We start from the raw sequence: 13,002 nt of genomic DNA, 5'->3' as shown, positions 1-13,002 counted from the left end.
CAGAATACAATGATTTGGAACTTGAGGTACATAATCAGCCTCACAAAAGTTTTTTGTTATTTGTTTTCTTGTTTTGTGCAAGGTCTTCCCAACCAGCTCTGCGGGCTGCAGTAACACAAGCAATGCCCGGGTGGAGAAGCTAAAATGGTAGAGATGATGTTTTAGCGGCTGCAAAGGGAGAGACAGATAACATGCAAGCCGAGTTAAAGGACTGTAATTTCTAATATGTCCTTGCTAAGGAATCCTAAACAACTGCAACCATTATGATCATTGTATCAAAACACAGGCTTTATGTTTGAATTAGTTGTTTAACTTATTTTGTTTTACTTCTAGTCCGGTGGCCATCTTAGCTCCTGGCATTTCTTCCCTTCCCCCGTGCCCATACTAATTAGTGTCATTGAGACGGCGGGCACAGGACTTTGAAAGAGATTAAAGGGGTAGTGCGGCGTTCAACATTTATTCACTAAATAACACAAATTACAAAGTTATACAACTTTGTAATGTGTGTTATTTAAGCGAATGGCCCCCTTCCCCGTGTTCCCCCCCAACCCCGGAAGTGTGGTGCATTATACTTCAAATCACTGTCGACCCCGGCCGCCATCTTGGGTCGAACTCGTCATCTTCAGGAGGCCGGCGGGGCTGCTCCAGCCCTCCCTCATGCGGGCCCCCCTCCAGCGCGTCATCAGCTGCTCTTCCGTGATAGGCTGAGAATAGTTATGCTCAGCCAATCACTGCAGGGCTGGAGCGGTCCGGCCGGCCTCCTGAAGATGACGTGTTTGACCCAAGATGGTGGCCGGGGTCGACAGCGATTTGGTGAGTATAATGCACCACACTTCTGGGGTGGGGGGAAGAGGGCCGGCCGGCCCCCCCCTCCAGCTCGTCATAAGCTGCTCAGCTGTGATTGGCTGAGCATAACTATGCTCCGCCAATCGTGGCTGAGCAGCTGATGACGCGCTGGAGAGGGGCCGGCATGAGGGAGGGCTGGAGCCTTCCAGCCGGCCTCCTGAAGATGACGTGTTTGACCCACCGCACAAACTTTTTATTTTTGATGACTAAAGATGTCTGTGTTTTTGTTACTTATTTTGTTTGATATTTCAAATCTGAAAGATGAAAATGTAATTGAAAGCCCAAATATTAATGAAGGTTTAAAAGTTTTCATTGTAGATAATCTTAGACTTTACAAAGATGGATGACACAAGACGCAAGGATATATGGTGACCACGCAGAATGACGTACCACTGCAGAAACCGCTCCTGCTGGAGGTGAGGACAATCACTGAGACATGTAAGATGGTTGGAGGTGACTGTGCAGATGTCTATATGAAACCCACCGTTATGGGTTAATTGGCAAATTAGAGATTTTGTTGGGTCCCTGGGCAAACCAATGAGTAAAAACTTCAAAGAAGAAGAAGAGCTGCCATAGAGTGGGCGGCTGACGCAACGTTCAGGTTCACACAGTCAACGCCAGAGACGGATGATGGATAAAGCTGCTGATGCTGTAGTTTCCGTTCTCTTCTCAAGGTAACTGTACAAAAAATGTACAAGGGAATGGGGAGATGTTTCCGGTCGCTTCCTGAGGTAACCGTACATAGTGTACAGGTGGATGGGGAGATGTTTCCGGTCCCTTCCTGAGGTAACTGTACATAGTGTACAGGTGGAGGGGGAGATGTGGATCTGTTTGTTCTTAAAGCGTAACTATAATTTATATAGCTTAAAAATTAAATTACTCAGGTAAAAGGCCCACATGTTACTCTTTAAAAGATCCCTATATTGTGTGGATATCTTGTGCGCTTGCTGAGATATCCCTAGTTGTTTGGCTCCAAAAAATAAATGAAATTTTCTGCTGGCTGACTGAAAGTGGGTGTGGTCTCCCCTCTCCTCCCCCTCCCTTATCTCCTCCCCCTCCCTCATCTCCTCCCCCTCCCTCATCTCCTCCCCTCCTACGCCTCCCTCCTCCCTCCTCTACCTAACTGAACTTAGGTCATGATTAGAATTTACCAGTATATAACAATATAATATAATACCAGTATATAAAAAATATATAATAGTGCCAAACTGTGACCACCACCATTACCACTGTATACTGCAGGCAATCAGCCGGTAACACTATATACAGTATACAGCATGAGACCAGTGATAGCTGGTAAGGGTAGGTTCACACGTACCAAATTCGTAGTGGATTTCACGCTGCGAGTTTTCAGCAAATTCCAATGTGAATCCTGGTAGTGTGAAGTTCAATGGGGTTACATACCTGCAGCAAAATGAAAATTCCGCTGCAAGTATGTAACCTGGCCCCTATAACCGCCCAGAGCATACATTACCTGCTTGGTGTGAAATCCACTGCGAATTCAGTACATGTGAAGCTACCCTAACACTATATACAGTATACAGCATGAGATCAGTGCTAACCAGCAGGAAATAGATGCAGTGTTAGGGGAGGAAAGGGGGATTCTGCACTGTAGAGAGGGTATATACAGGGCTGGGGTAGGGGATATATACAGTGCTGGGAGGGGGGGAAGGGGGGATTCTGCACTGTGGAGAAGGTATATACAGAGAAAGGCGGGATATATACAGTACATTGCTGAGAGGACGGAAGGGGTGACCTGTCTTATGCTAGGGAGAGGGTATATACAGTGTGTGGGGGGGGGGGGAAAGGGGGTACTGATGTGCTGGAGAGAGGGGATATACAGGGCTGGGGTCTCTCTCTGATGTGCTGGGGTACATACCTTGCTGGAGGTGACATCTGGGGGGATGCTGGGGTCCTAGGCTGAGCTCAAGACATTGCTGGGTGTGGAAGGGGCATCTCTATAGTGTTGCCATGGGCTGGGGGGAGGGAGCACCTGTACAGTGTCAGGTGGGTGATAGGGTCACAGCAGGACGGAGTGGGAGGTTGTGAAGTCGGAGGCTGTGAGGGCAGGCAGGTGACTGGAGTTCTCTTCCTTCCATGTGCTCCAGTGTGTGAATCATTTTCAGGCACCACAGCACATGGCAGGAACCAGCAGAGAGGTCTAAACAGAATCCAGCAGATAGCCACACTACCAGGAGCAGTGAGACAGACAGCAGCCATAAGCCATGCCAGAGAGGGGGTGGGGCTAGGGCGGGACATAGCTGAGAATCCGTACCTAAGGGGCCTATTCCACGGAGCGATAATTGTCCGAATCGGCCCGATTCGGCCAATTATCGCTCCGTGGACTAGAGAGAACGATCAGCCGATGATCGTGTCATCGGCTGATCGTTCATTTAGGTTCAAACCTAAAATCATCGGCCGCCACGCGTGCATCGTTATGTGGAATAGCGGTCACGGCGGGCGACCAACGATTTTAGCGGCATCACAGCATACATTACCTGTCCAGGCGCAGGTCTTCTCCTTCTCCTGGTCCCGTGCCGCAGCAGCTTCGGAGCAGCCTGTCTGAGCTGGAAGACTGCTCAGCCAATCACTGGCTGGGATCGTCACGGCCAGTGATTGGCTGAGCGGTCTGTCAGTTCAGACAGGCCGCTCCGAAGCGGCTGCGGCGCGGGACCTGGGAGGAAGAAGACGACCTGTGCCTGGACAGGTAATGTATGAAACAAGGGCTGCAAGGACATCGGTAACGATGTCCCTGCAGCCCTCGCTAAACGATTGTCAGGCCATGGAATAAGCCCAGTAAACGAGCACCGATCTAGCAGATCGGCGCTCGTTTACATCGTTGATCGGGCCCTGCTCGGCCCGTGGAATAGGACCCTAACTGCTGCTTAGGCAGTGTATGGATTTCCAAGAGGGCTGGACAGAATTGCACAAATAACACCGAGGCACACACAGCTCTGAGGGGACATTCAGATACATATATTTCAAAAACGGTTCAGTTTAGCTTATTAATATAAATTGCTAAAATTGTAATCATGACCTAAGCTAACTAAAACTAAATTGAAAAAATATTTTATAGTTGCGCTTTAAGTCTTTTCCAGAGACGAGCCGTGACATGCTGAGAGACTATCGGATGGAGAGGAGGTACAGGGGGAAGATGGCATCCAGACAGTTAAGACACTGTGTTTGCCGGCAGCCTTGTATCTCACTGTGAATTATCTGACTAAACCAGCAGAAGGAAGCCATGTGTAAGGTGATGTAGTATCCTTACATTGGGCGGCCCAGGGGTCAACAAAGATAGCAAAGAGGTCTGTGTAGAATTGTATTATCTACACATGTCATAACCTACTATAGGAAACCAAATAAAGCTGCCTGTCTGCATAGTCTGTGACCATCCGGCCTGTTTCAGGGACTGTAAGTGGACTTCATCCAACTGCCACGGGTGGTCCATATAGGTATGTCCTTGTCTGTACTGGTGTCTTCTTTACAGGTCAGCCAAAGCTATGGGAGAGAACAAAGCCAATGTCTGAGTTTATATTAGTGGCGTTAAAAGAAGAATAACTGAGGCCAAGAGTCCGAGCGGCTGTAAAGAGGCCTGTCAGTCAAACGATCCATATCAATGTTACTAACCATTACAAAAAGGATCATGTGGTATATGATTTTCATAAAAAGTTTGAAACCTTAGATGATGTATAGTTTATACTTTGCTTTTACTTCTATTTTATGTATAATATGTGATGATTTCAGTGAAACGAGACAATTCAGTAAGATCCAAACAGCTATTGCTGTGACTTTCCAATACCTACAAGAGTCCTTGTGATAGAGTCAAGATTTGTCATACGCAGTGGAGAACTTATTGTCCGATCACTCAGTATCGCAGGGACACTGTAGGAATGTGTGTGTGTATTATGTGTTGGTTTGGGTATTGATAATAGCTTTTATGGTTTTGGCTATAATACAAGACGTGTGACAATATATTGCTGTGTCACTATACAGGGGATCCTGTTAGGGTTAAATAGGCACTGTCACACCATGTCATCAGACATGTGAAAAGTTATTGATCACAGCGGGTCTCATTGCGGACTGTGCGGCCGATTGGGAAGTGCATTACTCTGCCGCCATCTCTCCTTTTATATGCTATCTTCGAGCGCCAGCGGTGAGACCCGCTGTGATCAATAACTTTTGACATGTCTGATATGTCAGTAGTTATTTTTAGTGACGGGTACACTTTAAGGTAAATATGGTTACTTTGCGACCCACATTGACTCTTGCAGCTGTGGTATCATAGCCACTTGTGAAAAGACCCTCTTGCTGGAGGTATAATGTGTATTATAATTAATTTTCATGTGTAGCAATATTATATTCAAAGGGTATAGTATGTGGCAGTATTTTTAGAAGGTACAGTGGTGGCTTGTGGCACCATCATATTCACAAGGTGCAGTATATGGCAGTATTATGTTAATATTATAGTATTATGGCTCAGTATGTGGTAATATAATTTTTAGGAGGAGTCCCTGATATCATTGTGTAAACAATTTGGAGGTTTGGGCTAGGCTGGCACTACTTCTCAGTCTCCGTCCTATGCTACAGACTAATCTACCACTATACCCCTTGGTAAAATGATTAAAGTTAAAAGACAGAACAGGTTTGTGTTGGTGACAGTACTGTCCTCAATGCAAATACAAAATGGAATTTGCAAAATAAAAAAGAATTTCACCACAGTGCTCAGAAACTGAAGAGTCCCGTCTTCACGCTAGAGCGCTGGTTACACCTGTCCCATGAGACTATCACTCTCACAGGGGGTAGCAAGTCAGTGAAGTCCAGACGTCTTCCTTCCCCCCCCCCCCCCCCAAGTGTTATACAAAAATTGTATAAAAACTATGTACACTGGACAGACACAAACCTCTGAACAATGCAAGCACCTACAGCACCTGTACCCACCAACTAAAAAAGCAGGGGGGGGGGGAGAATCACACAATATCCAGGGCAATACACCTGCATCCACAGGAATAAATCACGGGCACGCCTAGGCAACTTTTCAGTTGGGTATTGCAACCACACAATAGAAACAGATACCCCAACATACGACACCCTATTGACCAACCAGACAGCACAACTTCTAGATGTCTACCGGTTGTGCAGGGACATGAAACCTAGGACAGTGTACCCTCATCAAAGTGCCTTATGCCATTTTACATTTTTGGCCACAGAAGTGGAAGGGACCATTAATCCAAGTCCAAACAGGGCAGTTAAGGTGTCTTTTGACTCATATATTGATGCCATAGAGGTCCGATGGGGGAGTCCCTGTTGAATTCAAAGCCCAAGGCCAAATATTATTAATAAAAATGTAGATTGGATCAATTACTTGTACTACAACAAAGGTATGTGAACTATACCAGCAAATAGAAGAACAGTTAGGCCCCACCTCTATTGACTCTCCAAAACTGTATGGCCCTGGATATTCTTTCAGCGGAAAAAGGAGGTGTACAATATATGTAAAATGATGGGATCATCATTCTGCACATTTATACCAAAGAACACTGCCTAAAAGGTCTAACTTGTCTATCTCAGGAACTACCTAAAACCTCCTGGGATAACCAATCCAAGGGATTTTATGGTTGGGTGACTGGCAGACAGCACTGAAATAGATTGGTATTGCCATATTGTGCGTCCTTATTATCCTTGCCTTAATTGCATATTGTGTAATGCCATGTGCCCAGAGACTCTTTACCAAAGCAGTTGAAGAAGCAGCCTCAACTGTGTATGCTGATTTCCCCTTTTCATATCATGAAGAAGAGACTAAGAATTCGAAGCCAATAGACAAAGAGGAAACGAGACTGTCCCCATATTAGGGACAGGTTAGAATCTGACCTTCCTTTTTGTAAGTCCATTAAGAGGGAGCCTATCTACTAGAGATATGTGGTGACAATTCCAGACACACACTGGAACAGATTGTTAGCCTCTCTAGCTCAGGGGAAAAAAGGTCGTAAAAATGGCTTCTAATGGGGGATTGTTCACCTAGATGCATACATTGTTTATATACCTTAAAGCTTACGCAATAACCTTGTTTTTGTACTTGAGTCAATGAAACTATGGCACGAGCCTCAGTGGAGGAACGCCCTCCCTGAAGAGAGATACTCTGCTTAGCTTTCTTAAATAAACAAGTTCTGCTGTGATACTGCGAGGTGTCTGTGTGGTTCTTCCAAGCACGATAGAACTAACGGCTTGTAATTAGGAGCAGACCGTCAATATAACAGAACCCACTAGAGTTCATCCAAAACACAGCTGGTCATTATATCCATATATCAGACAACAAGGTCAGGTTATATCTGAGCTCTCTTTTTGTCCCTGAGCATAATTTTGTTTTCTGTCCTCTACCTTTGTCTCACCTATGATCAGATTGATTTGTCCAATACCTCCTATATTTCCCTATTCTGGAGGATAAATAAATCTCAATAAATTTCTGTGGAATATTTAGTCAGCTGTCCCGTGAATCCAAATAAAACATTAAAGACCCTGTTACACGGTCTATAAACTATAGGTCTATAATCTGTATAATCTGGTCTATAGGTCTGTGTAATAGATTCAACACTTGTTTGTCAGCTGATCAGGGTTTAACCTGTCAAATAAAAAAAAATAAAAAATCCTCGTTCATTGACACCATCATGTAATAGGGACTGCAATAACAATACGGTGATCTGTAGGGGCCTAGTATTGTGGGTCCTCTGGTATTATTACTGTTATTTGTACAAATGAAAGAATTTAGAGTAAAAATGAAGCCAATCACTTTGTTAGCTCGGCAATCGGCTGCCATTGAACTCTGTGCCGCTCCTCCCAAGGTGCCGGAAAAAGCTGGATCCAGTCCTGAGAAACTTCTCCCAGTTTTGCAGGACTGTATCCAGCTTTTCCCGACACCCAGAGCAACAGGGACTTCCACGGTAGCCGGCTGCGGAGCTAAGGCAGTGATTTGCTTAGTTTTTCTGTAAATTCGTTGGTTTTGTCTTGACAATTCACTTCCCTGTACTATTCGGTAGGTTACAAAAATTTTTTCTAATTTTAGCACTTTTAGTGCTAAACTGGCTCCCATTCATATATGGAGATCTTAATTTTAATATCATAAGTAAGGGTGTATTCACAATTTTCGCATTTAGGATGGGCACAGGAAAACCACCTGGTATATATCCATGGGTTTTACATTCAGACAGATGTCAAGAGTTACTAGTATACTAGGTATACCCTTTTCATCTGTATACAACAGCATAGTCAACTATGTTGTTTTATTTATAGGTGTTTGATTTAATCATAGTTTATAGTTCAGTCACTTTTTTTTTTATTGTAACATAAAAAATAAAGTGCCAGTACAGAGCAAAGGTCAACTGTATTTAGATACAGAAAGGGTCATTGGACCATAAAACCAGAGGAAATTTAACAAGAGAAAAACTGTACCTAAATGTTCAGAGCAACTTTGTAAAATAGTCAAGATGAAGACAAATGGACATACAGGGCCGGCGCCAGCACCCGGATAACCCAGGCAAGTGCCGGCGCCCAGAGAGGGAGAAGGACCCAGCTCTGTAATGTTCAGCCCGCTCAATGTAGTGAGAAGACAAAGGGAAGAAGCAGGACCTGTGAGCATCCTGCACACAAAGAGAGGAGGGTGAAGGACCTGATCACATGACCCGCAGGTCCTCAATATTACCATGTGGAGATCAGCCCGACAGAGGAAGAGGGGGAAGACTGAGCTGTAAGTACTGTTTGTATGTCCTGTATCTCTGAGTATATATGTATCTGTCAGTGTGTGTATCAACTGTACTGCATGTTTGTGTGGGTAAGGTGTATCTCAGTCATTGTCTGAGTGGTGTCTCAAGTGATTGTGCATAGTGTGTGGATGATGGGTGCATAGAAGATGCATGGATGAGGGGCAGGACACCACCCCAGTCACTGACTGGATGAGCGGAAAATCACTCAGCTGGAACAGCTGCAGATCAGGTCACGCAGGAAAAATTGCCCTTTTCTTACCAATTTTAGCCCACAAATATTATTTTAGTTGTTTGTTCATACAAATTATGGTGGATTAAAAAGGCGCCATGGCAGGTGGAAAAATAAAAGTGCTTCAGTTCTTAGAAGGTGAGGAGGAAAAAACAAAAATGAAAATTGTCCTGGTTATCAAGACCAAAATCCACTGGATCGTTTAGGGGTTAATATATCTCTCCACCTGGTTCTATACATTCTCTTGTTTGCTCTTCTTTAGCTGGATAATTGGTAAACAGACTTTGCGGCACTTCTTATAGCACTACTTGTGCACTTTATATATGGCACTTTATATTGAGTATTATAAGCCAGGTGGGATCTACATTGTATTTAGAGATGAGCGAATTTCCCGAAGTACGGGTTCGTATGAACCTGAACTATCGGCTTCTGATTGCCGCTGTCTGCAGCCTCCGTGAACAGGGTGGATATAGCCAGAGGACTGCCTGGAAAACTGGGATACAGCCTATGGCTATATCCCAGTTTTCCAGGCGATCCTCTGCCTGTATCCACCCTGTTCACAGAGGCTGCAGACAGCGGCAGTCAGAAGCCGATAGTTCAGGTTCGTACGAACCCGTACTTCGGGAAATTCGCTCATCTCTAATTGTATTATATTCACTACTGATCATGATGGTTACTTGTACATGAACACAACACACACGTACAATCTCACACATTATGCATGTATAAAAATCCAGAGAAGACACATGCACATTCTATATACATTATATAACAGTACACACACTATGCACATTCTATATACATTATATAACAGTACACACATCATACATATAATATAACAGTACACACATTATGCATGTTCTATATACATATATAACAGTACACACATTTATGATAACATACCCTTAATTTTAAGAGGAACTATAAGCAGGTTAGATGAAGTGACTAATCAAACCTGCTCATAGCTCCCTAGTCCACAGAGGTCACTGAGGATGAAGCAATGTCTCTTACCTTCATCCTCGGTGTGTCTGTTGTGAGATACTCTGCCCTGTAAAACCGTTAGGAGCACTGGGGGTGAGGACCCTGACTGGCCTGCTCCAGTGATAATCATTAGAAAAGGTGAGATGGTCTTGGGTGGATTTGCGCCTTGGGGCCCCCAGTGCTTCTAACAACCTTACCAGATGGAGCATCTAACAGCAAACAGCACGGTAATGGTGTTGAGGAGGAAGGTAACAGACATACCTCCATCCTCAGCATCCGTTGTGGACTAGGGAGCTATCAGCAGGCTAGATTCGTCTAACCTACTGATAGCTCCCCTTTAAAAAAAATCTAGCTGGCAGCATTGGATAATACAGCAGCTGATGTAAGGACAGAACTAGGAGATTCATGGTGCTGCCTGCTGCCTTCCTCCCCTTTGCTCTTCCTCCCTACTACCAAGCAGTGTAATATTACACCGGCAGCAGCAGGACAGGAGATCTTCCTGTATAGGGCCTCAGGGAAGGAGGGGGATGGGGGGTTGTGTCGGCTCCAGGAGCGCTCTGCAGCCACTGAGGTGGGCCTGTGCTATGAGCAATAAGCTATAGAAAGGGTCACTCTCGGATAATGCAGGCTGCTGCTGTATGCTCCTGCTTCTGACCCACATGAACACCGCAGCTGCAGGGGCTCCTCTTGGGGATGGGGGCCCTGAACAATTGCCCAGTGTGCCACCCCCCAACGCCAGCCCTAACTCAGGGCCAGGTTCGGTGGACAGCCCGAGGTACATTTAGCTGTGTTTCCATGCTAAACTGTGAAGAATTAATGTACAATACACAGCACCCACAAGTTAAATTAATTTTCTGCATACAGGCTCGTTTTTTTCCATAAATGACGATTTTCACCCTTTCAGTGTAGTAAGGGGTTAAACCTGCAGTGACTTTACATTTAAAAAAAAAATGACATTTTACATGTTTGATGAAAAAGCTATAGCTAACAGAAATTGATGATGAAAAATAAAGTCACTTTACTCTTCAAGGGTTAAGCAATTGGGTGTGACCACAACTCCTCTGGATATTCAGTGTCCCGTTTCCTCCTTCTTCCGTCAGCCATGGCGTCTGCTATTCTGAGAGACGAGGTGCTCTGCTCCATCTGTTTATCTGTATTTAAGGCTCCTGTAATGCTGAGATGTGGCCACAACTTCTGCCGGGTCTGTATTGGTCGTGTGCTGGATACACAGGACGGGGCTGGAGTTTATTCCTGTCCTGAATGCAGAGAAGAGTATCAGGAGCGGCCTGCACTGATGAGGAACATAAATCTCCATAATGTAGCAGAACGTTTCCTGGTTACTGAGCCAGAACAAGCGGAGATCACCGGGATCTGCTGCACTTACTGTGTGGACTCTGCTGTACCTGCTGTGATATCCTGTCTGCACTGTGAGGCTTCTCTGTGTGATAAACACCTGAGAGCTCACAGCAAGTCACCAGAACACGTCTTATCTGAGCCCAGCACTTCCCTGGAGAAGAGGAAATGTTCTGTCCATAAGAAGATGCTGGAATATTACTGCACTGAGGACGCTGCTTGTATCTGTGTGTCCTGCAGTTTGGCCGGAGAACATCAGGGACACCAGGTGGAGATGCTGGATGAGGCCTCTGAGGAGAAGAAGAAGAAACTGAGAAATGTTCTCCAGAAACTGATGACAAAGAGAGAGGAGACTGAGGAAAGAGTCAGGAGTGTGGAGGAGTGCAGGAGAAAAGCTCAGGAAAAAGCAGCTGGAGAAGCCGAGAGAGTCACTGCCCTGTTTACAGACATCAGGAGACGGCTGGACGACCTGGAGAAGAGGGTCCTGAGCGAGATCTCCAGGCAGGAAAAGGAAGAGTCACTGTCACTGTCCGCTCTGATCCAGCAGCTGGAAATAAAGAAGGACGAGCTGTCCAGGAAGATGAGACACATTGAGGAGCTGTGTAACATGGCGGATCCACTGACTGTCTTACAGGAACCAGACACAGGTGACTTGTGTGATCCTGAGGAGGGGGGAGGTGATGAGGACACAGGGGGACATGATAGACAGCTCCATGGTGTAGATGATCTGGATGTGACTGTGATCTCAGACACATTCCGTACATTATGTGACATGATATCAGGTATAAGGGTCTATGGGGAGGGTCCTGCAGACATATTACTGGATGTAAATACAGCGCATAATTTTCTTCTTATATCGGACGACCTGAAAACTGCATCATGGGCATGGGAGAATCAAAATCGTCCAGAAACATCAGAGAGATTCCAGAATTATCAGGTGATGAGCAGCAGGAGTTTCTCCTCAGGGCGACATTACTGGGATGTGGAGATCATTAGCTTAGGGAGTTGGAAGGTGGGGATGTGTTATCCCAGTATAGACAGGAGGTCACTAATTGGAGATAAGAAGTCCTGGTGTGTGGGGAGGTATAATCGGTATATAGTGATACATGACAGGAAAGAGATCCAGTTACCTGTTATCTCCAGTAATAGAGTCAGGATCTGTCTGGATTATGAGGCCGGGCAGCTGTCCTTTTATGAGCTGTGTGACCCCATCAGACACTTACACACCTTCACCGCCACCTTCACCGAGCCCCTTCATGCTGCACTAGGTTTTTATGTACCATTAAGTTTAAATCCCAATGAAGTGAGGTCAGTGAGAATTATAAGTTAAAAAATTATTACTTTTTCTTGAAAAATTGAAAGCCAGCCCTGGGTGTCATTGTGTAAGGATCAGGCGTATGTTGTACTATTTTTCTGTGTTTCCCCCCCTTTTCCCATTCCTCGGCTCTTTGCTTTCCTATGTACAGGGTAGAAGTCTCAGGACACCCTGTTATTTCTGAGACAAAAGGTGTAAGTTACACATTTGACACCCCAGCAAGTAATCTGAGCGAACTTGGCGCCAAATCCTGCTTTCTATAAGTTACAATGGGAGAGCACGCACGCCTCCGCTCTCCGCGCCTCTCCGCTTAAAGAATTGACACACTATGGAATCTGTGCCAAGATTCCAGGCAGAACTCCTCCACAGGGACTCTGCACCGATTCCGTAGTGTGAACGGGGCCTTATAATCTCTTATAGCCTATGTTTCTATATCCAGTCATTATGAACCCTCGTGAGAACCTAGACAATTCTAGTCGTCTTTTATTCATTGTAACCTTTAAAGCCTACATCAGGGCCGTTTC

At 45.2% G+C, this 13,002-nt stretch overlaps 1 protein-coding gene across 1 annotated transcript; it reads left to right on the top strand.

Moving 5' to 3' along the window:
- Positions 1-10,897: 10,897 nt before the first annotated feature.
- LOC138772120 (E3 ubiquitin/ISG15 ligase TRIM25-like) lies at positions 10,898-12,767 on the top strand. The gene has a single exon (XM_069952279.1). The coding sequence runs from the start codon at positions 10,913-10,915 to the stop codon at positions 12,491-12,493; it is 1,581 nt and encodes a 526-aa protein (XP_069808380.1). The 5' UTR covers positions 10,898-10,912; the 3' UTR covers positions 12,494-12,767.
- The last annotated feature ends 235 nt before the right edge of the window (positions 12,768-13,002 follow it).

Source organism: Dendropsophus ebraccatus, chromosome 1, assembly GCF_027789765.1.
Source record: "Dendropsophus ebraccatus isolate aDenEbr1 chromosome 1, aDenEbr1.pat, whole genome shotgun sequence".
Classification (NCBI taxonomy): domain Eukaryota; kingdom Metazoa; phylum Chordata; class Amphibia; order Anura; family Hylidae; genus Dendropsophus; species Dendropsophus ebraccatus.
This window is presented reverse-complemented; position numbering and strand designations above follow the sequence as displayed.

Bases quoted from the DNA above. Each gene is read 5' to 3' on its own strand.
- LOC138772120 (XM_069952279.1), top strand. From the start codon at position 10,913: ATGGCGTCTGCTATTCTGAGAGACGAGGTGCTCTGCTCCATCTGTTTA.